Source organism: Xenopus laevis, chromosome 8L (assembly GCF_017654675.1).
Source record: "Xenopus laevis strain J_2021 chromosome 8L, Xenopus_laevis_v10.1, whole genome shotgun sequence".
Classification (NCBI taxonomy): domain Eukaryota; kingdom Metazoa; phylum Chordata; class Amphibia; order Anura; family Pipidae; genus Xenopus; species Xenopus laevis.
In genome coordinates, this window is record NC_054385.1 from 129,220,921 (window position 1) to 129,244,445 (window position 23,525).

At 39.1% G+C, this 23,525-nt stretch overlaps 1 protein-coding gene across 2 annotated transcripts; it reads left to right on the forward strand.

Moving 5' to 3' along the window:
• The first annotated feature begins 48 nt into the window (after nt 1-48).
• On the forward strand, nt 49-23,010 carry LOC121397236 (SLAM family member 5-like). 2 transcript variants are annotated; one of them, XR_005963605.1, is made up of 10 exons: nt 49-551; nt 10,821-11,138; nt 12,175-12,411; nt 14,418-14,528; nt 14,723-14,772; nt 16,385-16,482; nt 19,995-20,075; nt 20,231-20,314; nt 22,393-22,488; nt 22,636-23,010. XR_005963605.1 is itself a non-coding variant. In XM_041573682.1 (7 exons), the coding sequence occupies exons 1-6, from the start codon at nt 506-508 to the stop codon at nt 16,451-16,453; spliced, it is 831 nt and encodes a 276-aa protein (XP_041429616.1). In that variant the 5' UTR covers nt 49-505; the 3' UTR covers nt 16,454-16,482; nt 19,995-20,146. The 2 variants fall into 2 exon arrangements, 1 of the variants encoding a protein (XP_041429616.1); XM_041573682.1 differs by lacking the exons at nt 20,231-20,314; nt 22,393-22,488; nt 22,636-23,010 and having other exon boundaries at nt 19,995-20,146.
• The last annotated feature ends 515 nt before the right edge of the window (nt 23,011-23,525 follow it).

Consider the following 23,525-nt stretch of genomic DNA (forward strand, 5'->3'; position numbering starts at 1 on the left):
CTTCAGAATAAAAAGCTAAATAACTCAAAAACCACAAATAATAAAAAATGAAAACCAATTGCAAATTGTCTCAGAATATCCCTCTCTGCATCATACTAAAATATAACTCAAAGAAGAATGAAGGATGTTAGCTATAAAGACTTGCTGGATAAGAAAGCATTACATTATATGATCACTATACATATATATTAATAGATAGGAGGACACTACAATAAGCTGTATATACAAACATAAGCCTATTAGGAAATGGCCAGAGAGTGGACAATGATAACCAGGGGTCCCAATGCACTTCCTATAAATACAGTATATTCACCAGTTTCTCTTTGCTGAATGTCACAACATCGAGCAGCTCTACTCACTGCCTTGCAAAGTGTTAACACGGGCGACCTCTTTGTGGTATGAAGAGCGAGAAAGCCCAGTGCATGATGGGAAGGTGCAGGGAAGGAAGTGGGCAGATGGAGTCCAGCAAAGCAGTGACAGATATTGTTATAAGCTCAGAAGGAAAATGTCTCTTGGTTACTGGAAGCTGATAGTCCTCACTCTGCTCCCATGTAAGTTCTCTCCCTTATTCTCTCCTTCATTCTCTCCTTTATTCTTTCCCTTATTCTCTCCTTTATTCCCTCCATTATCCTCTCATTTATTCTCTCCCTTATTCTCTCCCTTATTCTCTCCCTTATTCTCTTCTTTATTCTCTCCTTTATTCTCTCCCTTATTCTCTCCTTTATTCCCTCCCTTATTCTCTCATTTATTCTCTCCCTTATTTTCTTCTTTATTCTCTCCTTTATTTTCTCCCTTATTCTCTCCTTTATTCTCTCCCTTATCCTCTCATTTATTCTCTCCCTTATTCTCTCCCTTATTCTCTTCTGTATTCTCTCCCTTATTCTCTCCTTTATTCCCTCCCTTATCCTCTCATTTATTCTCTCCCTTATTCTCTCCTTTATTCTCTCCCTTATCCTCTCATTTATTCTCTCCCTTATTCTCTTCTTTATTCTCTCCTTTATTCTCTCCCTTATTCTCTCCTTTATTCCCTCCCTTATCCTCTCATTTATTCTCTCCCTTATTCTCTCCTTTATTCTCTCCCTTATTCTGTCTGTGTTGTGCAATAGATCTGTGTATGTGTGTTTGTAACAGAAAATTGCAAAGTTGCTAATAAATAGGGGGACAGTGGCAGGCAGAATTCTCCCATGTATGTATTCACAAAGAAAAATAACTTACTTTTACTTGTTGGTAAACATAATATCTCATTTACTGAAATTCCTATATCTATGAATGCCACTCCCTGTGTAAACGATGGAGGATATTAGAAGTCACTGAGGGGTTGTTCTGTGACCATATAAAGGCACAAGGCTGCAGGCTGAGTTATACAGGGAACTCTGAGTATCACTCATGTATTATAAGGGATAATGTACCCCCTACTGTAAATGATAAGGATATTAGAAGTCACTGAGGGGTTGTTCTGTGACCATATAAAGGCACAAGGCTGCAGGCTGAGTTATACAGGGAACTCTGAGTATCACTCATGTATTATAAGGGCTAATGTACCCCCTACTGTAAATGATAAGGATATTAGAAGTCACTGAGGGGTTGTTCTGTGACCATATAAAGACACAAGGCTGCAGGCTGAGTTATACAGGGAACTCTGAGTATCACTCATGTATAATAAGGAATAATGTACCCCCTACTGTAAATGATAAGGATATTAGAAGTCACTGAGGGGTTGTTCTGTGACCATATAAAGACACAAGGCTGCAGGCTGAGTTATACAGGGAACTCTGAGTATCACTCATGTATAATAAGGAATAATGTACCCCCTACTGTAAATGATAAGGATATTAGAAGTCACCGAGGGGTTGTTCTGTGACCATATAAAGACACAAGGCTGCAGGCTGAGTTATACAGGGAACTCTGAGTATCACTCATGTATTATAAGGGATAATGTACCCCCTACTGTAAATGATAAGGATATTAGAAGTCACTGAGGGGTTGTTCTGTGACCATATAAAGGCACAAGGCTGCAGGCTGAGTTATACAGGGAACTCTGAGTATCACTCATGTATTATAAGGGATAATGTACCCCCTACTGTAAATGATAAGGATATTAGAAGTCACTGAGGGGTTGTTCTGTGACCATATAAAGACACAAGGCTGCAGGCTGAGTTATACAGGGAACTCTGAGTATCACTCATGTATTATAAGGGATAATGTACCCCCTACTGTAAATGATAAGGACATTAGAAGTCACTGAGGGGTTCTGTGACCATATAAAGGCACAAGGCTGCAGGCTGAGTTATACAGGGAACTCTGAGTGTCACTCATGTATTATAAGGGCTAATGTACCCCCTACTGTAAATGATAAGGATATTAGAAGTCACTGAGGGGTTGTTCTGTGACCATATAAAGGCACAAGGCTGCAGGCTGAGTTATACAGGGAACTCTTGAGTATCACTCATGTATAATAAGGAATAATGTACCCCCTACTGTAAATGATAAGGATATTAGAAGTCACTGAGGGGTTGTTCTGTGACCATATAAAGGCACAAGGCTGCAGGCTGTTATACAGGGAACTCTGAGTATCACTCATGTATTATAAGGGATAATGTACCCCCTACTGTAAATGATAAGGATATTAGAAGTCAGTGGGGTTGTTCTGTGACCATATAAAGGCACAAGGCTGCAGGCTGAGTTATACAGGGAACTCTGAGTATCACTCATGTATTATAAGGGATAATGTACCCCCTACTGTAAATGATAAGGATATTAGAAGTCACTGAGGAGTTGTTCTGTGACCATATAAAGGCACAAGGCTGCAGGCTGAGTTATACAGGGAACTCTGAGTGTCACTCATGTATTATAAGGGCTAATGTACCCCCTGCTGTAAATGATAAGGACATTAGAAGTCACTGAGGGGTTCTGTGACCATATAAAGGCACAAGGCTGCAGGCTGAGTTATACAGGGAACTCTGAGTATCACTCATGTATTATAAGGGATAATGTACCCCCTACTGTAAATGATAAGGATATTAGAAGTCACTGAGGAGTTGTTCTGTAACCATATAAAGGCACAAGGCTGCAGGCTGAGTTATACAGGGAACTCTGAGTATCACTCATGTATTATAAGGGAAAATGTACCCCCTACTGTAAATGATAAGGATATTAGAAGTCACTGAGGAGTTGTTCTGTAACCATATAAAGGCACAAGGCTGCAGGCTGAGTTATACAGGGAACTCTGAGTATCACTCATGTATTATAAGGGATAATGTACCCCCTACTGTAAATGATAAGGATATTAGAAGTCACTGAGGAGTTGTTCTGTGACCATATAAAGGCACAAGGCTGCAGGCTGAGTTATACAGGGAACTCTGAGTGTCACTCATGTATTATAAGGGCTAATGTACCCCCTGCTGTAAATGATAAGGACATTAGAAGTCACTGAGGGGTTCTGTGACCATATAAAGGCACAAGGCTGCAGGCTGAGTTATACAGGGAACTCTGAGTATCACTCATGTATTATAAGGGATAATGTACCCCCTACTGTAAATGATAAGGATATTAGAAGTCACTGAGGAGTTGTTCTGTGACCATATAAAGGCACAAGGCTGCAGGCTGAGTTATACAGGGAACTCTGAGTGTCACTCATGTATTATAAGGGCTAATGTACCCCCTGCTGTAAATGATAAGGACATTAGAAGTCACTGAGGGGTTCTGTGACCATATAAAGGCACAAGGCCGCAGGCTGAGTTATACAGGGAACTCTGAGTGTCACTCATGTATTATAAGGGCTAATGTACCCCCTGCTGTAAATGATAAGGACATTAGAAGTCACTGAGGGGTTCTGTGACCATATAAAGGCACAAGGCTGCAGGCTGAGTTATACAGGGAACTCTGAGTGTCACTCATGTATTATAAGGGATAATGTACCCCCTACTGTAAATGATAAGGATATTAGAAGTCACTGAGGAGTTGTTCTGTGACCATATAAAGGCACAAGGCTGCAGGCTGAGTTATACAGGGAACTCTGAGTATCACTCATGTATTATAAGGGATAATGTACCCCCTACTGTAAATGATAAGGATATTAGAAGTCACTGAGGAGTTGTTCTGTGACCATATAAAGGCACAAGGCTACAGGCTGAGTTATACAGGGAACTCTGAGTGTCACTCATGTATTATAAGGGCTAATGTACCCCCTACTGTAAATGATAAGGACATTAGAAGTCACTGAGGGGTTCTGTGACCATATAAAGGCACAAGGCTGCAGGCTGAGTTATACAGGGAACTCTGAGTATCACTCATGTATTATAAGGGATAATGTACCCCCCTACTGTAAATGATAAGGATATTAGAAGTCACTGAGGGGTTGTTCTATGACCATATAAAGACACAAGGCTGCAGGCTGAGTTATACAGGGAACTCTGAGTATCACTCATGTATTATAAGGGCTAATGTACCCCCTACTGTAAATGATAAGGATATTAGAAGTCACTGAGGGGTTGTTCTGTGACCATATAAAGGCACAAGGCTGCAGGCTGAGTTATACAGGGAACTCTGAGTATCACTCATGTATTATAAGGGATAATGTACCCCCTATTGTAAATGATAAGGATATTAGTAGTTAACAAGGGGGTACAATCTCTTCCCAGAGACTATTATCCCTCTGCTACAATACATACTATTTCTCCCTTGAAACTTAACTTGATCTTGATCAAACTGATTAAGACAGCTCACAAATATGAACATGATGGGTAAAAAGTATTTGTAAAAAAAAATGCAGATTGTGAGCATTTAAGTAAATATGCCCTTTAATGAAGTGATGCCTCTGGTTGTGTTAATTACACAGGATGTGTGTGGGTGAGTATAATTGTATATCACATATATTGCATGTGCGGGTGTTTGTGTTTGAAGTCAAGGCTGTTCTGCATGCAACTATTTTATTTTTGGTGCAGGTTTTCTACATTTAGTCCAGTGTTAAGGATTTCCCTTCATGGCTTTAAGGGCTCTTACTGACGAGCGGTTGAAGCTGCGTTCCGTTTTTCTGCGTTCAGCCGCAGGGGAGCGCAGGAATAGACGCATTACGTTTTTTCCAATGGGGCTGTACTCACACAGGCGCGTGTAGGCGCCGAACGCAGGTTGAGACACAACATGCTGCATATGTCCTGCGTTCGGCGCCTACATGCGCCTGTGTGAGTACAGCCCCATTGGAAAAAACGTAATGCGTCTATTCCTGCGCTCCCCTGCGGCTGAACGCAGAAAAACGGAACGCAGGGGAGCGCAGCTTCAACCGCTCGTCAGTAAGAGCCCTAATTCTTATATAGTAGATAAAAAGCTTTGTATCATTTACCTGAAACTCAAGCAGAGCAAACTAAATTGAGAAGTAACCAGGAGCTGGGGTGGCTGGGGTGTCCGCAAACAATTAATGAAATGTAAATAAACCAAAATTGGGACTTAACCCCCAAAGACTCCTGCTGCTGGGTAATAAAATATGACAAAAGATATATCAATATAGTATTAAAAGGCAATATTTATTCACAGCCATGCCATGAAAGTATAACTAAAATCATGTTAAAAACAAGCAGTACTGCATCTGAAAGGAGGGATCCCCCCCTTTTTTTTGAGGTTCCTAGACTTCACCACCTAATAAATGAAACCAGATGTAAGAAAAAATGAATGGTGTGGACTTGAACTTAACGCTGTGTTGGTAGCTCAATAAAGTTCATGCTACAGTGTGTTAGTGAGCATAATAGCCACTTTTTTTTATGGGAATAACAAAGTTAGAAAACCAACTTGAATCCAGTTAGTCCGATGTTAGTGTGCAGGGGTTAATTCCCAAGTTGTAAATTCCTTGTGGTGCACAATAATTAATGTAGCGCGTTCCATAAGATATTCAGTAGCTGAGGCCAACCGGCCTGTCAGGTTAAATGTCATCCAAAGTAATGTTACTGGTGCTGGTGTTGTCTAGTGTGGTATTTGCAGGGCCGGGCCAAGGTATTTTGGCACCCTAGGCAAGAGCTTCAATCAGTGCCCCCCCACCCAGTCCATTTCCCACCTTACCATTCATATTGCCCCATGTACCTGTGCTAGCAGCCATCAAATTGCCCCCATTTGTACCTGTTCCAACGGAAGTCAATCCCTCCAATTGCTCCCTAGCCCACAATCAGTACCTATGTCAGAGGCAGCTAAAAAAATTCATACTTTTGCCCCTAATTTGTACCTGTGCTAGCAGGTGCCAAAAATCCATCATATTGCCCCACAAATCTGTTTACCTGTGCCAGCAACCATATTGCCCCATATACCTGAGCCAGCAGCAAAACCAATCCCTCATTTTGCCCCCAATCTGTACCTGTGCCAGCAGCAGCCAAAAAATCCACAAAATTTCCCCCAAATATGTACTTTTGCCAGCAGGAGCCAAGAGGGAGATGGGGAGTGCTTCTGCCCGCAGTATGAATCATGGGCAAGAGGGGCTTGGAACAGGCTTTTTATAAAATTGATACACTAATAAAGGCAAAGCAAACCAGGTTTTGAAAAAAAAGAAAAAAATAATCCCCTTAAAAGTGCGCCCCCCCATGATTGCACCCTAGGCAGGTGCCTACTCTGCCTACCCCTAGTTCCGGCCCTAGGTATTTGAAGCATGATTCATGGAGTTGAAGTGTAATGGCCCATGATCAAACGTGTATGAGGCAGAAACAAACTGTTTAGTCCCGTTAGATGTTTGGCGGGATAGCAATCACTATAGTGCAATTCTGCAGTTCTGCTCTCCATATTACTCAATGGTGTATTGGCCACACAAGCTCCCGGTGCTGGTTGGATATAAATCAAGTAAAGATAAGGCTTATACAGACAGTATATCCAGGCTTCCTGCCAGCGAGCCGACTCCAATTTGTGACGTTCCAGAGGAATGTGTTTAACAGCACCTTATGCTTTTATATTACCCGACCTCAGGGTGGGGGCCCCCTTCCTCCATACACAGCACCGCACCTCCTTGACAGCTGTGTCGCTACTAGCTACTGTATAAGCCTTATCTTTACTTGATTTATATCCAACCAGCACCGGGAGCTTGTGTGGCCAATACACCATTGAGTAATATGGAGAGCAGAACTGCAGAATTGCACTATAGCGATTGCTATCCCGCGAAACATCTAACGGGACTGAACAGTTTGTTTCTGCCTTATAAACATGGGCCAATACACTTCAACTCCATGAATTATGCTTCAAATACCACACTAGACAACACCAGTAACATTACTTTGGATGACATTTAACCTGACGGGCCGGTTGGCCTCAGCGGTTGAATATCTTACGGAAGGCGCTACATTAATTATTGTGCACCACAAGGAATTTACAACTTGGGAATTAACCCCTGCACACTAACATCGGACTAACTGGATTCAAGTTGGTTTTCTAACTTTGTTATGCCCATAAAAAAAGTGGCTATTATGCTCACTAACACTGTAGCATGAACTTTATTGAGCTACCAACACAGCGTTAAGTTCAAGTCCACACTATTCATTTTTTCTTACATCTGGTTTCATTTATTAGGTGGTGAAGTCTAGGAACCTCAAAAACAAAGGGGGGGATCTCTCCTTTCAGATGCAGTACTGCTTGTTTTTAACATGATTTTATTTATACTTTCATGGCATGGTTGTGAATAAATATTGCCTTTTAATACTATATTGATATATCTTTTGTCATATTGTATTACCCAGCAGCAGGAGTCTTTGGGGGTTAAGTCCCAATTTTGGTTTAATTAAGCTTTGTATCATTCATATCCGCACTTCATGTCTTGTTGTTTGTGTATAATACAAGTAGCTGTAAATAAATGAGATGTGAAAGCATAAGGACACAAACATAAAAAGTTCAGCACTAAACACAAATACCAATTAATGGACTGACACCAAACTAAGCTCAGTGTGTGTTGTGATCAAAGGCAATTAATTATGGGCAATAAAACACAACCACTCATTTAACCCTACAGTAAGTTTGTACTGCTTATATAGAGGTACATTTTATGTTGGGGGTTCTGAAATGAAATGGTACAGAGGTCCGTTGTTTTAATTGTAAATTGTGTAAATGTTTTGGATTTTTACCAGCACATTACTGATTTAAAAAGAAACTGTTACATACTTACATAGTTACATAGTTACATAGTTAGGTTGGGTTGAAAAAAGACAAAGTCCATCAAGTTCAACCCCTCCAAATGAAACCCATTGTCCATACAGAAACACACTGACACTGAATATATATATATATATATATATATATATATATATATATATATATATATATATATATATATATATATATATATATATATATATATAATATATATATAGAGTTTTGCAAAAAATGCTGTTGCACTCTAGGGACTTAAACAAAAAAAAAACTTTATTAGAATCAACGTTTCGACCCTCAATGGGGTCTTTATCAAGATATATATATATATATATATACTGTATATATATATATATATATATATATATATATATATGTATAATAATATCTATATTAATTGTAGATTTTAGTATCACAATAGCCTTTAATATTATGTCTGTCCAAGAAATCATCCAAGTCCCTCTTATAGTCATTAACTGAATCATCACCCGGCAGTGCATTCCCCAACCTCACTGTCCTGACTGTGATGAACCCCCTACTCTGTTCCTTTAAATGAAACTTCTTTTCTTCTAGTCTGAAGGGGAGGCCTCTGGTACGTGATTCTCTTTATGGGTAAAAAGGTCCCCTGCCATTTGTCTATAATGTCCTCTAATGTACTTGTAAAGTCTAATCATGTCCCCTCGCAAGCGCCTTTTTTCCAGAGAAAACAAGCCCAACTTTGACAGTCTACCCTCATAATTTAACTCTTCCCTCCCTCTAACCAGTTTAGTTGCACTTAGTCTCTGCACTCTCTCCAGCTCATTTATATCCCTCTTAAGGACTGGAGTCCAAAACTGCCCCCATACTTGTATTTATCAACATTGAACCTCATTTTCCAGTTTGCTGCCCAGTTTTCCAGTTTAGACAAATCACTGTGCAAAGTGGCAGCATCCTGCATGGAACCTATAGTTCTGCACAATTTAGTCTCATCTGCAAAAATAGAATCAGTACTTTCAATGGCCACCTCCAGGTCATTAATAAACAAGTTGAAAAGCAAGGGACCTAGTACAGAGCCCTGCGGTACTCCACTAACAACACTGGTCCAATTAGAAAATGTTCCATTTACCACCACTCTTTGTAGTCTATCTTTTAGCCAGTTCTCTATCCAGGTACAAATACTATGTTCCAGGCTAATATCCCTTAATTTAACCAGTAACCTTTTGTGTGGCACTGTATCAAATACTTTAACAAAGTCTAAGTAAATAACATCCACTGCCATTGTGGAGCTGAGGTTCCTGCTCACCTCCTCATAAAAGGCAATTAAATTTTAGACAAAAAATATGAGTATTCCCAAACTAATGACCAAAGATTTAAAAATGCAAAAAGCATTTATTAGGACATAAGGACCAACGCCTGACACATTTCATGCCTCCTGTGGCCCTCTGTCTCTCCTAAAAAGGGTGTAACCATTTAAATTCACAGCCCAGTCAAATGTTTAATCCCACAAGGTCTCAGTGATACCAATTAAATAAATTTTTAGCACATGCAATTAATTCTAGGTCTCCCATTTCACTTGACAAACTCTTTGCATTTGCAACATACAGCGGGGGTTACTACTTTTTCTTTTGAAATTTGAATTACTTTGCGGAGAATTATATCTTGAGTTAGTATTAGTCTGTTTTCCTTGTAACAGAGGGACCTCCTTAGCTGGTAAACTGTATGTATACCCCCCGCACTCCTCCCCAATGTCCCCTTACTAATCCCACTGCCCCTTCTACCCTAGCTTCCCCATAATACTCTAGCTAAGCTTCACCACTACTTGAACTTCATTATATGTTCTCTCTACTACTTGAACTTTATATATGTTTGTGTTTAAAATAAATATGAATAGATATATGTATCAGTATTATTATCACATTTTTTGTTGTTGCTCTACAGTTCTTTAAATGTTTCATGCTTGCATAATACTCCATTGTTCTCTCTGATGTTCTTCTTAGGAAAGATTTGAGAAAGGTTTCTCATTTTTTTTTCCTAAGCAGAAGAACATCAGAGCAGCCTCTTACTTTCTCCTGACAACTTCCTTGACTACTTGGTGGTCAGACTGTGGGAAACTGACCAGCAGGTGGTGCTGTTGTAACAAAATTCATTTGTATCCCTTAATATCTTGGGATTAAAAAAATAAATGAAAACTGTAGGTAAATTACAAAAGTGCTTAGAATAGCCCCCTCGTCAGTTTTATATTCATTTATTTTAAAAGTTTACTTATCCTTTAAGTTTTTATTGACTGCCAATATAATTAATTTTGTAACAACAGTGTCACCTGCTGGTCAGTTCCTGTAACTGTACAGTCTCAGAGAGTTGTGCCTTCAGAAAGAAAACAGAGTAGTGTTCTGATGTTGCTCTGCTCAGATAAGAAATGGGAAAGGTCTTCTGAGGATTCTCTCTCTTGTCTGTATGAGAATTTTGGTTTCAGCCTCAGTGGTTTAAAATTTAGCAGTGAGCACAACTTTACCTTTTACCATACTTGTATTTTATTTCTGTTCTTCAGTGTATGTGTAGTTTCTGTTTAAGTACGAAGGATTCTTCTGTGTGTTTTAGGGTTATAGTTCAGGATGGAGATTCTGTAAGTCTCTGAGTGCCAATCTGAGAAAGAGAAGGTTTTTAGCAGAGCTCCACATGGAGAGCAGTAGGAATTACACAGCTGTTAAACACTTTGTTTCCCTTTGTGTTATCAGACTGTGTGTATTCAGGTCCCTGTGGGCCCACGAGAAATATCACCGGGAAAGAGGGAGAAACTGCAACTCTACATGTAAATGCAACAGGAGGCAGAGCTATTGCTTGGGTTCTTGTCAATGGTACCCGCACAAATACATTTGCTGAAACAAAACCAAACTCCAGTATCAATATCAGAGGCAATCAGTACAAGGGGAGAGTGAGCAGCACCAATGATGGTTCCTTAATCTTCACTCATCTCACCAAAAAGGTCCAAGGGATCTACAGAGCGGAGGTCTCCAAGTCAGACTGCTCTCACTTCTACAGTCTCAAGGTCTACAGTAAGTTTGTATTGTACTCAATCACCAGTAGCGCTGAGCAAAGAAGATATGGTGTCCATGTGATTGAGCATTAGACCTTCAACAAAGGCAATAAATACATCATCTTTGGCTCATAAACTGGCACCGGCTTCTTCAAACTACAACCAATTACTCTTGCTGTCAAGTTGGCAGGCAGCATGAGCAATTGTTTTTTTACTGTGCCTCCAATGATTTGGTTAAATAAATATCTGACATTTTATACAGAAGCTGCTTTCATGGTCATGATAACTATGTGCTTTCCCAGTAACGTAACTAACTTTGGGAGGGCCCAGGTGCGGTCGCACCCCTTGTAGTTATGCCACTGTGTTTTCCTAAAAAAAGTCAAATTGGGCCTTTACATTTGGATGTGCATCTGACACTGCTCCCCCTATACTTAAATAAATAGAAGCTGGTAATGATCTTTTAAGTAACAGCTACTCAAGGCCTGGGTATCTGCCCTGCTCACTCAAAAGCCTTCTATTGTCCCACATGACCCACATAACTTTAAAGGATAAGTAAACCTGATGTAAAATTGATGAGGGGGCTATTCTAAGCACTTTTGTCATTTATGTCCATTATTTATTTATTTTAATTCTAAGCTATTAAGGGATACATGTACTGTTAATATGAATGAATTTTGTTACAACAGCGCCACCTGCTGGTCAGTTTCTCACCAGTCTGACCACCAAGTAGTCAAGGAAGTTGTCAGGAGAAAGAAAGAGGCTGATGTTCTTCTTTCTCCTGACAACTTCCTTGACTACTTGGTGGTCAGACTGGTGGGAAACTGACCAGCAGGTGGCGCTGTTGTAACAAAATTCATTCATATTAACAGTACATGTATCCCTTAATATCTTGGAATTAATGAATGTAAAGTGCTTAGAATAGCACTCTCATCAATTTCACATTAACTTATTTTTTGCTTATAAGGTTTGCTAATCCTTTAACAGAACCACTTATGCGACAATTATGTGATTTATAGACATATTGAAATGTGTGACTAATTGTCTTTTCCATGTAGAATCCCTGGTGGCTGAGGATATACAGATACATCATAATAGGAGTGAGAGCTGTAACGTGATATTAAGCTGCACAGTAAATGAACGGGATGTGACCATTAGCTGGAGTCATACAGACAGGACAGGCCCCACTCTCCATGTGTATAATGTATCAGATGCAGGTGTCTATACCTGTACTGCACACAATCCCATCAGCAGCGCCTCCAAGAGTCTCACTCTCACCCATATCTGCTATAATGGTGAGTTCTTTATACACAAGGAACTAATGGAATTTACCGTATGTCAGGTATTTGGCATATAAAATAAATACGGGATTCGGGCAGGATTTGGCCTTTTTCAGCAGGATTCGGATTCTTCGAATCCTTTTGCCCTGCAGAACCGAATCCAAATCCTAATTTGCATATGTAAATTAGGGACGGGGAGGGAAATTGTAACTTTTTATATACTAAACAAGGAAGTAAAACATGTTTTCCCCTTCTCACCCCTAATTTACATATGCAAATTAGGATTTGGTTCGGTATTCGGCTGAATCTTTCTCGAAGGATTCGGGGGTTCGGCCGAATCCAAAATAATGGATTCGGTGCATCCCTAAAATAAATAGAGAAAGAAACTGAAGTATCAGTTCTGATTCAGACTCAACCTTTTCTTCAAAACCTTTGATTAATCACATCAAACCATCTCAATATGGAACTATTCCTCTAAACTGAAAGACCATTGATGCCTCTAAAAAATGGTTTAAAAAAAGCATCTTAAGAGTTTTTTTTTATTAACAATTTATATTGTATTGCTGTTATCAGATTTTCCCGGGTGTATTACATCTCTTCTGTTATAGGGGTTGTTCACCTTTAAATGAACATTTAGTATTGTGTAGAAAATGTTCATTTATTGTTTTTTATTTATTATTTGTGGTGTTTGAGTTATTTAGCTTTTTATTCAGCAGCTCTTCAGTTTGTAATTTCAGCCATCTGGTTGCTATGGTCCAAATTACCCTAGCAACCATGAACTGATTTGAATAAGAGACTGGAATATGAATAGGAGAGTGACTAAATAGAAAGATAAGCATTATATGGTAGAAATAACAATACATTTGTAGCCTTACAAAGCATTTGTTTTTTAGATGGGGTCAGCGACCCCCATTTGAAAGCTGGAGTCAAAAGGCGGCAATTAAATAAAAATCGATATGGAAGAAAAAATGAAGACCAAATGAAAAGTTGCTTAGAATTAGCCATTCTATAACATACTAAAAGTTAATTTAGAGGTGAACCACCCCTTTAACAACCCCAACTCGGACAGTCAACTGAGACCTTTCTTATCCTTTACCAAAATAATTGTTCCTTTGTTTTTTTTAACTACACAATTTTAAGATAAAAAGGGACATAATTGTGTTTCTTAAAAAATAAGCTACTGTTAAACAAAAAAAAATGGGATCATAATAAATAAACTAAAATATATAATTTATAAGAAATAAAGTTGAATACCCTGATCCCCTTCTCTCAGTTTTAATTAATAGGACCCCTTTGGGATCAGATTTATTTGGGTTAAACACCAAGATTTCGGCTGAATCTGAATCCTGGAAAATGAGCTGGAATTAAAGCCAAATCCTAAATGTGTTGCTTCCCTAGTTGTGTGGAGCCTCATTCACCTGAGTGACTTTCCTTTCCACCTTGATCTAAGGGTTCAGTTGTAGAATGGATAAATACCCAGAGAGAAACCCCTCACACAAGTACAGGGCGTGGGGAGAAACTAGGAGGATAGAAACTTCTGGTACTGGAGAGCACAGCTGCCCACAAAGAATTATCCCTAAATGCGTTTAATTGAAAGTAGCTGCTATCTCTATGTATCAGATATTTCATATCGACTTCATTGAACTGTCATCTAATGGGCAAGTTGTTTTGACAGTACCTTGGCTTTATTAATGCATTTCAAGGGACCCTCAATATCATGTTTTCTGGTGGAGCTTTGGTGTCCAGTCTGACACTACCAGGGAGTAAGGCATTTATGTGTAACAGTTTACTAATTTGTCTTCTCCCCCACATACTGTAACATCTCTACCCCTTGGGTCCATCAAGCAAGGGCCTTCAACAGTTCATTTAACAAGTCCTTTAGCTGGAGGTCTCATGCCTTAGATGCTTACAGCCAATCAATTGAAACAACATTGATTATATTTCTGGAATCTAACCCAATAAATAAGTAGCAATATGTCTTATCAATATGGCCACAACTAATAAACTCTCCAATTCTTCAGGCAAGCACAGCCAGCTGTATTATCTCACGGGACTGATACTTGTCCCTGTAATCGTGTGCCCCATTTTGTGCTTCATATGGATCTTTATGAGAAAGAGGAGGAAGAAGACAGGTAAGTAGATGTTGTCCCAGTTGAGAACATACTTATGTATTCAAAAGTGTGACAATTTATAAACTACATTCGTGATAGCCTCTATGCTTGAATTGTGATAGCTCCTTCCTGCAAAAATGTAGCTAATGAACTGTTATTCCGTTACTTCTGTTTGTATTTTAATACTAATACTTCTTTTTCCTGCTCTTTTTCAGTTGATCAGAATGCAGCAGGAGAAATTCAAGGACAGACTGTCTATTCTGAGGTTTATTCCATAGATCTGTATGGATAAACAGTAGATGCAATTATAACACAATGTTTATGTTCAGGGGGCTTTAGTGAGGCTGCCAAATTCATAACAAATATTATAGATGATTAAATCTACATAAGCCTTTGAAATCCTAGGGCCCCCAAAGATATTGCTGAGCCATGAAAATTAACTGCACTGATTGTGAAAGATGAGAAACTGGTAAGCTAATGGGAGCTTGATAATAGCGATTTCTCCACAATCATTTTAATATAATGGACAAGGTATTCAATCAGTCTGAGTAACCAAATTTAGGATAGAACTGGTTCTCTCTAAATCAATGGCTCAGCCTGAAGGCAAATTAGGGTGAGATCTGGGAATATTCATTTCCTATAAATTCTTAGAATTGGCTGATACACTAATGTTTTCTCATTTTTGTAAACTTTGATGAACTAAGGATGGTCCTGAACCTAAGGCAGGTGCTCCAAAGGAGCTTTAAAGGGCACCAATCATGACCAAAATCATTTACTAAGTAAATACACTTTGTGAAAGTTCAAGAAATCCGATTTTTAAAACAGTTAGAATTGTTTGTATAATGTAAATGATCAGCTCACTATTCCTTCTGCAAGATCTCCCCTATCTCCACTGCAGTTCTAGCTGAGGCAGCCATCTTGGATTTCACTGGCTCCTCCTACCTATATCTTCCCAGCCAACTGTAGCTCTGAAATCTCGCACATGCTCAGTTCAAATTCCTTGTTTGCTTATCAACCCTTCTAAATTATTTTCAAATCCGCCAAACCTGTGTGTTAGCTGCTGTACAGTAGTGCTGCCACCTGCTGGAAGTTAGCAGGTGGCAGCACTTCTAGTGGATACTTCTAGTGGAGGAGTTTACTAAAACAAGGCATTCTGGGTAGAATACTCAAAGCAGTGTTACAATCTGAGCATTCTCCTGAAATTTGCATATTAGAGTCTCTGTTAGAGTCTCAATATGGCCTCCCTTAGTGAAAGAACCAATTTGACAAAGTAAGGGATTTTTTTAAAACCTGCAGTTTTTTCAAAAAACTATATATGTAGTTTGATTAAACGTGTTTAGCTTGTACTGGTCAGATTGTTAATATGTGTTTGATTTTGGCTGTGATAGGTGCCCTTTAACCGAAAACATCCGAAACCACTGCTCTAGTTCTCCAGAAATGTGTCCAAGTAATTGTATATAATTCAGTTTTAGCCTCTCACTCTGAGGCCTTCTACCAAGTACAGTACTTAGAAGTTCTGCAGATGGATATGTGGGAAGTGGTCATCCTTGTCAAGTCCATTTTGAAAACTAAATGAACTCACAGAACATATGTGCCCATGCTGGGGTCCCTACAAGTTTGCCAAACATGCTTGCAACATGTGGAAAAGAATTGTGTGAATCCTATTGGTACAATCAAAGCCTCACAGTCAATATAATTTGGGTTTCTGGGGTCAATGAGAAAACCATTGATTTAGGTATTACACCCGAGTAAATTCATACACCCTGTGTACCCCAGATTTATCTAGATTCCCACAGAATTACTAGTAAATGCACTCCTCTCTACAATCCAATTATGTGCAGTGGGTTAGAATATATTTACGTGTTTTTTTATTGCAGGTGGAAAATTACAGGACCCGAGTACATATGCTGACATCACAGCCCAGAGTAGAACCAGCTGCCCCATGACTATCTATAGCCAAATACATGTAGAAAAGGCAAGCAAGAGACTTTTACCTTTTTTTTCAAAACTGCAGCGAAAATTGACTGCAACAAAAAAGTCACCATAAGAAAAAATGGCCATTGACTTTAATGCATTTGGACAAAAAAGTTGCGAAAAGAAAAAACACCTACTGAATTTAATGCATTTAGAATGATAAAAATTGTAGCACGTGTAAAAAAATTGTCGGGCGTAAAAAACCTTTTGACGCCCATTGACTTTTGTGAATCTGTCGCAGTTTTGTGAGTTTTTCGTCTATCTGAAATGGGGCAGATTCACTCATCAAAAGTCAGCACCCAATGTACATGGCACAGGAACATAGTTGAGTTACATAGATGCTGTGCTCTGGGTTCTTGTGCATGAAGTGAGGCATAGGGGGAAATTTACTAAAGGGCGAATTTTCGCTTCAGAAGGATTTGCCTCAATTCAACTTTGTCAGACGTTACTGTGATTTACAGCACATACTCTTATTCATCAAAATGCAAAGTTATGCCTTGGCAGGCGAACGCTGGTGAAGTTTTATCAGCTAAAATCGCGAGCATTTCATTGTGAATTTTTGCTAGCATTACTTTCTGCGAATGTATAAGAATCGCAGCACTCCAGTTATGCATTAAAAACACCTTTATTCCAAATGTAGCATAGCGAAGTTTCGGGAACGAGGTCCTTTTTCTGAAACGTCGTTATGCTACATTTGGAATAAAGGCGGTTTTAAAGGGCATGTAAAGTCGAAAATAGAATAAGGCTAGAAATGCTGTATTTTGTATACTAAATATAAACGTGAACTTACTGCACCACAAGCCTAATCAAACAAATAATTTATGCTTTCAAAGTTGGCCACAGGGGGTCACCATCTTGTAACTTTGTTAAACATCTTTGCAAGGCCAAGACTGTGCACATGCTCAGTGTGGTCTGGGCTGCTTAGGGATCATCATAAACAAAGCTGCTTGAGTTCTGCATGGCTGGGAAGTAAGGCGGGGGCTCCCCCTGCTGTTCATAAGTATGATTGTTTCCCTGCAGAGCAGTTAGGGACCATCTGACAATCCCTATCCACAGCAGTAAATGAAGGGAGAATTCCACTGCAAACAGTCAGGTTTCTTATTAAAACAGTACACATTTTTTAATTAAAATATATTGGAGATAGGTTTCTTTTTCATTAAAAAAAGTAAAAATGGGATTTTATTTTTTTGCCTTTACATGCCCTTTAATGCATAACTGGAGTGCTGCAATTCTTATACATTCACAATTGGAGGTATGTGGAGTTGAACATATTCTATTGCGGGCACCCTATGAAGAAAAAACTTTAACAAGTGTGCTGGATAATTGATGTGATTGTAGCATTACTTTCTGCCTATTGAAAATTCATTAACTCACTAAGGGGCCGATTCACTAACTGCGAGTGAAGGATTCGAAGGTAAAAAACTTCGAATTTCGAAGTTTTTTTTGGGCTACTTCGACCATCGAATGGGCTACTTCGACCTTCGACTACGACTTCGAATCGAAGGATTCGAACTAAAAATCGTTCGACTATTCGACCATTCGATAGTCAAAGTACTGTCTCTTTTAAAAAAACCTTCGACCCCCTAGTTCGCCATCTACAAGCTACCGAAGTCAATGTTAGCCTATGGGGAAGGTCCCCATAGGCTTGGCTAACTTTTTTTGATTGAAGGATATTCCTTCGATCGTTGGATTTAAATCCTTCGATTGATTCGATTAGAAGGATTTAATCGTTCGATCGAAGGAATAATCCTTCGATCGCACGATCACACTATTTGCGCTAAATCCTTCGACTTCGATATTTGAAGTCAAAGGATTTCAATTCCCAGTCGAATATCGAGGGTTAATTAACCCTCGATATTCGACCCTTAGTGAATCAGCCCCTTACACTTAGGTCAATATGAATAGGGCAGGTACATATAGATCATATATATATATGTCTTTATTAGAGATGTTGGTGCATATACTTGAAGTGGTCACTTATTATTACACATGTCCAAGCAAAATAAAAACAAAAGAGATCCTCTAATACCCTAGACACGAGCCTACCTAAAACTAATGTGGCATGCCCATCAAACGGTTTACACATTTTTTTTAATTATATTTAACAGTTACAACTTTTAAACATAATCCCACTTTAAAATATAGAAAAACTGCACCGCTTTGTCTATTTTATGACTTTTCGAATACAGGATATGACATCAGATTGAGGAGGATGTAGCTTCATCGTATCAGTTCTCCAGGTATAACATGGCGAAGCAGACTCTGGCAAAAAGGGGTCATGAAGTGGAAAATTGCTCTGATCGTTCGCCTGAGGGAAAATTTGCCTGGTGAAGGATGGTGAAACTTTGTTAGCAATGTTCTCTTTCACTAACAAATTGTCCTCCACACCTGTTAGTAAATTGGCAATGTCTCTGTGAATTGCCGTTTTGGTGAATTTTCGCTAGCAACAGCCACTTCACCCTTTAGTAAATCTGCCTCATAGAGTCTAGAAAGGGATCCATCTCCTCATAGGAGACTTTGGCATTCCCAGCACATGCTGCCCCTACATGTACCCATCAGCATTCATATGACGGTGAAATGTGGGGCATAACCAAGGAACTTTGACCCTGCTGATTTGCACTTTGCTCCTTGCCCACTTTAATAAATGAGCCCTATGATTTTAAAGGGCACCAATCATGACCAAAATCATTTACTAAGTAAATACACTATGTGAAAGTTCAAGAAATACGATTTTTAAAACAGTTAGAATTGTTTGTATAATGTAAATGATCAGCTCACTATTCCTTCTGCAAGATCTCCCCTATCTCCACTGCAGTTCTAGCTGAGGCAGCCATCTTGGATTTCACTGGCTCCTCCTACCTATATCTTCCCAGCCAACTGTAGCTCTGAAATCTCGCACATGCTCAGTTCAAATTCCTTGTTTGCTTATCAACCCTTCTAAGCTATTTTCAAATCAGCCAAACCTGTGCGTTAGCTGCTGTACAGTAGTGCTGCCCCCTGCTGGAAGTTAGCAGGGGCAGCACTTCTAGTGGATACTTCTAGTGGAGGAGTTTACTAAAACAAGGCATTCTGGGTAGAATACTCAAAGCAGTGTTACAATCTGAGCATGCTCCTGAAATTTGCATATTAGAGTCTCTGTTAGAGTCTCAATATGGCCTCCCTCAGTGAAAGAACCCATTTGACAAAGTAAGGGATTTTTTTAAAACCTGCAGTTTTTTCAAAAAACTATATATGTAGTTTGATTAAACAGGTTTAGCTTGTACTGGTCAGATTGTTAATATGTGTTTGATTTTGGCTGTGATAGGTGCCCTTTAAGCTCCACTCATTGTAGGTGGTGGTGAAGCAAATTTCATCTTATCTCATCTTAAACAGGCATTATATGATGTAACTGTAGGGATGCTGCATGCAGGACTGCACCGGCAACACCTTTCTTTGACTTCCAGTAGAAAGTGCATATACCTACCTGTTATATTTCATTAATGTTAATATAATGCCCATTCTCTTATTCAATAGGGGAGAAACAGGGAAACAACCAATGAAACGAGAACACAGAATGCAGAAACAGAGTATTGTAAAGTGTCTCATCCTATTCGGGTAAGGAACTATAGCATTGATTGGTTTGTTACAAGGGAATCATGTCCTTCAGAGCAGACCTTGATCGAACAATTTATATATATATATATATATATATATATATATATATATATATATATATATATATATATGCACTTATTTTTGTTATTTAAAAGGGGGCAGAGAGAAACCAAAAGAATGGAAGAACCACAAAATTTAACGTAGAAACAGAATACAGTGTGGTGGGCCATGCTACCCAGGTAAGGGTCTCTACATCCATATTGGCATAATATCCCCTACACAATGCTATAACCATTGACATATATACTGTAGGACAGACACTTTCTCTGAATATATCAACTGTTCTATATTTTAAATTATTGGTTGTGAAAGAATATTATCACCAGGGATGGGCGAATTTGACCCGTTTCGTTAAAAATTCGCCGCCGGCGAAATGACGCCGACGCCCATTAAAGTCTATGGGCGTCAAAAAAGTTTTGTCGGAATTGTTTTGACGCGCGTCTTTTTATTTTGACGCACAACACCATACAAGTCTATGGGCGTCATTTTTTCTGCGAAACTAGGTGAAAAAATTCGCCCATCCCTAATTATCACAACAGATCACGTTTTTAGCTCTAGAATCAATGTTGAACTGTTATTAAAATGTCATACAAGTTTCCTGACACCATCCCAACAACTCTGCTCAATCTCTTCTGTAATTCCTAAATCCTTCCCCATTTCAGAGTTACCTCTCAATAATTTATAATGTCTGGTGTCATGGTTTTACATTCATTCATGACAGAACTCAACTATACCATTGCTTTAGCTAAGCTCGTGCACCATTTTTTTCTACAATCAGCAAATGTGCCTTTCCAAATCAGCACTGACACAGTTTGATCTCCTCTGGATACAGGTCTTACTTTCTATACCTTAAAGACTAAAAAAACTCTGGTAAAAAATGGGCCCCAAAATTGATTTCTGTGCTGCTCCTTGGCATGATCACTAGTGATGGGCGAATTTGCGCCATTTCGCTTCGCTGGAAAATTCGCGAATTCTGCGCGAAATTCGCGAAACGGCGAAAAATTCGCGAAAGGCGGTTTTTTGGCGAATTTTCGCGAATTTATTCGCCTGCCGCGAATCGCGCAAATTCGCCGCAAATTCGCGCCTGGCGAATAAATTCGCCCATCACTAATGATCACTCAAAAGTGGCTGCTAATGGCCTGAAGCCCATTCCTTAGGTACACCTTGTAGCCAACTGCAAAGTCAACCCTATGATTTATCTCACCAAAAATAGTCCATTATAATATCCTGGATCTCCTCCTGCTTCGTTGGAATACAGAGAGTGCTCTACTGGTAATATTTAAGAAAATTTAATTTTTGAAGAAGAAATTGATTAGCTCCTTACAAGTATAGATTTCACAGACATTAGTGGTTGCATGGAGAACGTGAGCCCTCATTCCAAAATCCAATTAGTGTAGAACCCCTGAACAGAGATGCATTTCCTACTCGGTTCTCTAATTTTAGAGAATTGGGTTGCTATACTGTTAGGTCTGACGGTGTGGGAACCTCCAAAGACAGGAGCCTTGGTAAATTATTTTATCACAAGGCTAAATTTGCTAATCACAGGCATTAATATTGCTCTAATGCCATATAATCATCTCTAATCATTATAACTCAATGCTCAGCCCTAACAATACATGTACCTGACTAGGAACAATAAATGGAGTAATTGGTTTCAACTTCATTTTGTTTGATATGTAAAATGGAAAGTCACTATTTTCTAAAACTGGAGACCAGATTGGGAAATTGACTGTTTTTGTTATTTGGGTGGGGAGTTCATGACAGATTTTAAGAAAGACTTTATCTTTGTAGAAGGAGGATTATCCCACAAGGGATGAAAAATATAGAATATATATGCTTTGTGACAATACATTATAACTAGGGATGCACCGAATCCGGTTCGGGATTCGGCCAGGATTCGGCCTTTTCCAGCAGGATTTGGATTCTGCCGAATCCTTCTTCCCAGCCGAACCGAATCCGAATCCTAATTTGCATATGCAAATTAGGGGCGGGGAGGGAAATTGCGTGACTTTTTGTCAGAAAACAAGGAAGTAAAAAATGTTTTCCCCTTCCCACCCCTAATTTGCATATGCAAATTAGGGTTCGGTTCGGTATTCGGCCGAATCCTTCGTCAATGATTCGGGGGTTCGGCCGAATCCAAAAAAGTGGATTCGGTGCATCCCTAATTATAACAGAGTTGATTTCATTAAACCCCCTCCCCACTTTAAGAATGACTGTAGGCTTGTGGCTCATTGGAATTCACCTTATTTTTTTTAAGAAGAAAGAGAACCCAAATAAGAAGCCCAAGAAACAGAAAGAACATGAGCAACAAGTGAACCCAGAACCATTTTATGAGCAGGTGTCATTTCCCCAGGTATTTATCTGTTGTCTGTATAAACTCCAATGGGACAGCAGTGTCATTAACAGTGGATCCACCACTTTATATACATGGCAAGGGGGTGGGCTGAATGTGGATTAACGAATCAAACACTGACGTTATCATGCCTTTATCTTAACACAGGCACCTATCATAGCAGACAAAGAAGCTTTTACCAAATATGATGTCATCAAACGATCTTAAAATGAAGTCACCAATGAAATCTGCAGTAGCTTTAATGTTTTATATCTTGCTGTAATATATTGTGAAAATATGTCATTATAAATTGAGGTTGACTCTTGAATTTAAAAATATGTTGTTTTTTTTAATCTGATAACTCACTTTAGTACTATGCAACCCATGGCCGTTCAGCTGTTTTGAGGCTACTGGTCTCAGTATCCCGTTGATCTGGTTCATGGTGGTGGTTCATGATGGTCTTAAATGATATGGGCAATAAAATAAATTGCAATAAGTCAAATTTATTGTCATCTCAACTGTTGAAAGGTACACAGTGGGGCTTATTTATAAACACTGGGCAAATTTGCACCTGTGCAGTAACCCATATCAACCAATCAGAAGTTTCACCGTTCAACCTGCAGTTGGCTGAAAAAGCTAATCATGATTGGTTGCTATGGGCTACTGCCCAGGTGCAGGTTTGCCCAGTGTTTATAAATGAGCCCCAGTGAGACAAGGTTATAACATTTTCAGGACCTACTAGAAATAACAGCACATATTCCAACATACAATATATAAAAAAAAAAACAGACGTCATTGAGTGCAATTTATGAGTAGTGTACAAAACAATTTGCAAAGCAGCAGTCCAACATAAATAATATACTGTATTTCATTATATTACTACACAGGATAAAAAAGTCTGAAGTGATTAAAAATTAAAAAAGTCCAATAGGATCAGCATCACTCACATTTAGTGATGGGATAATTTATTCGCAAGGCACGAATTTGCGCGAATCGCCGCCGGTGAATAAATTCGCAAAAATTCACTGGCGCTAATTCGCCCATCACTACTCACATTG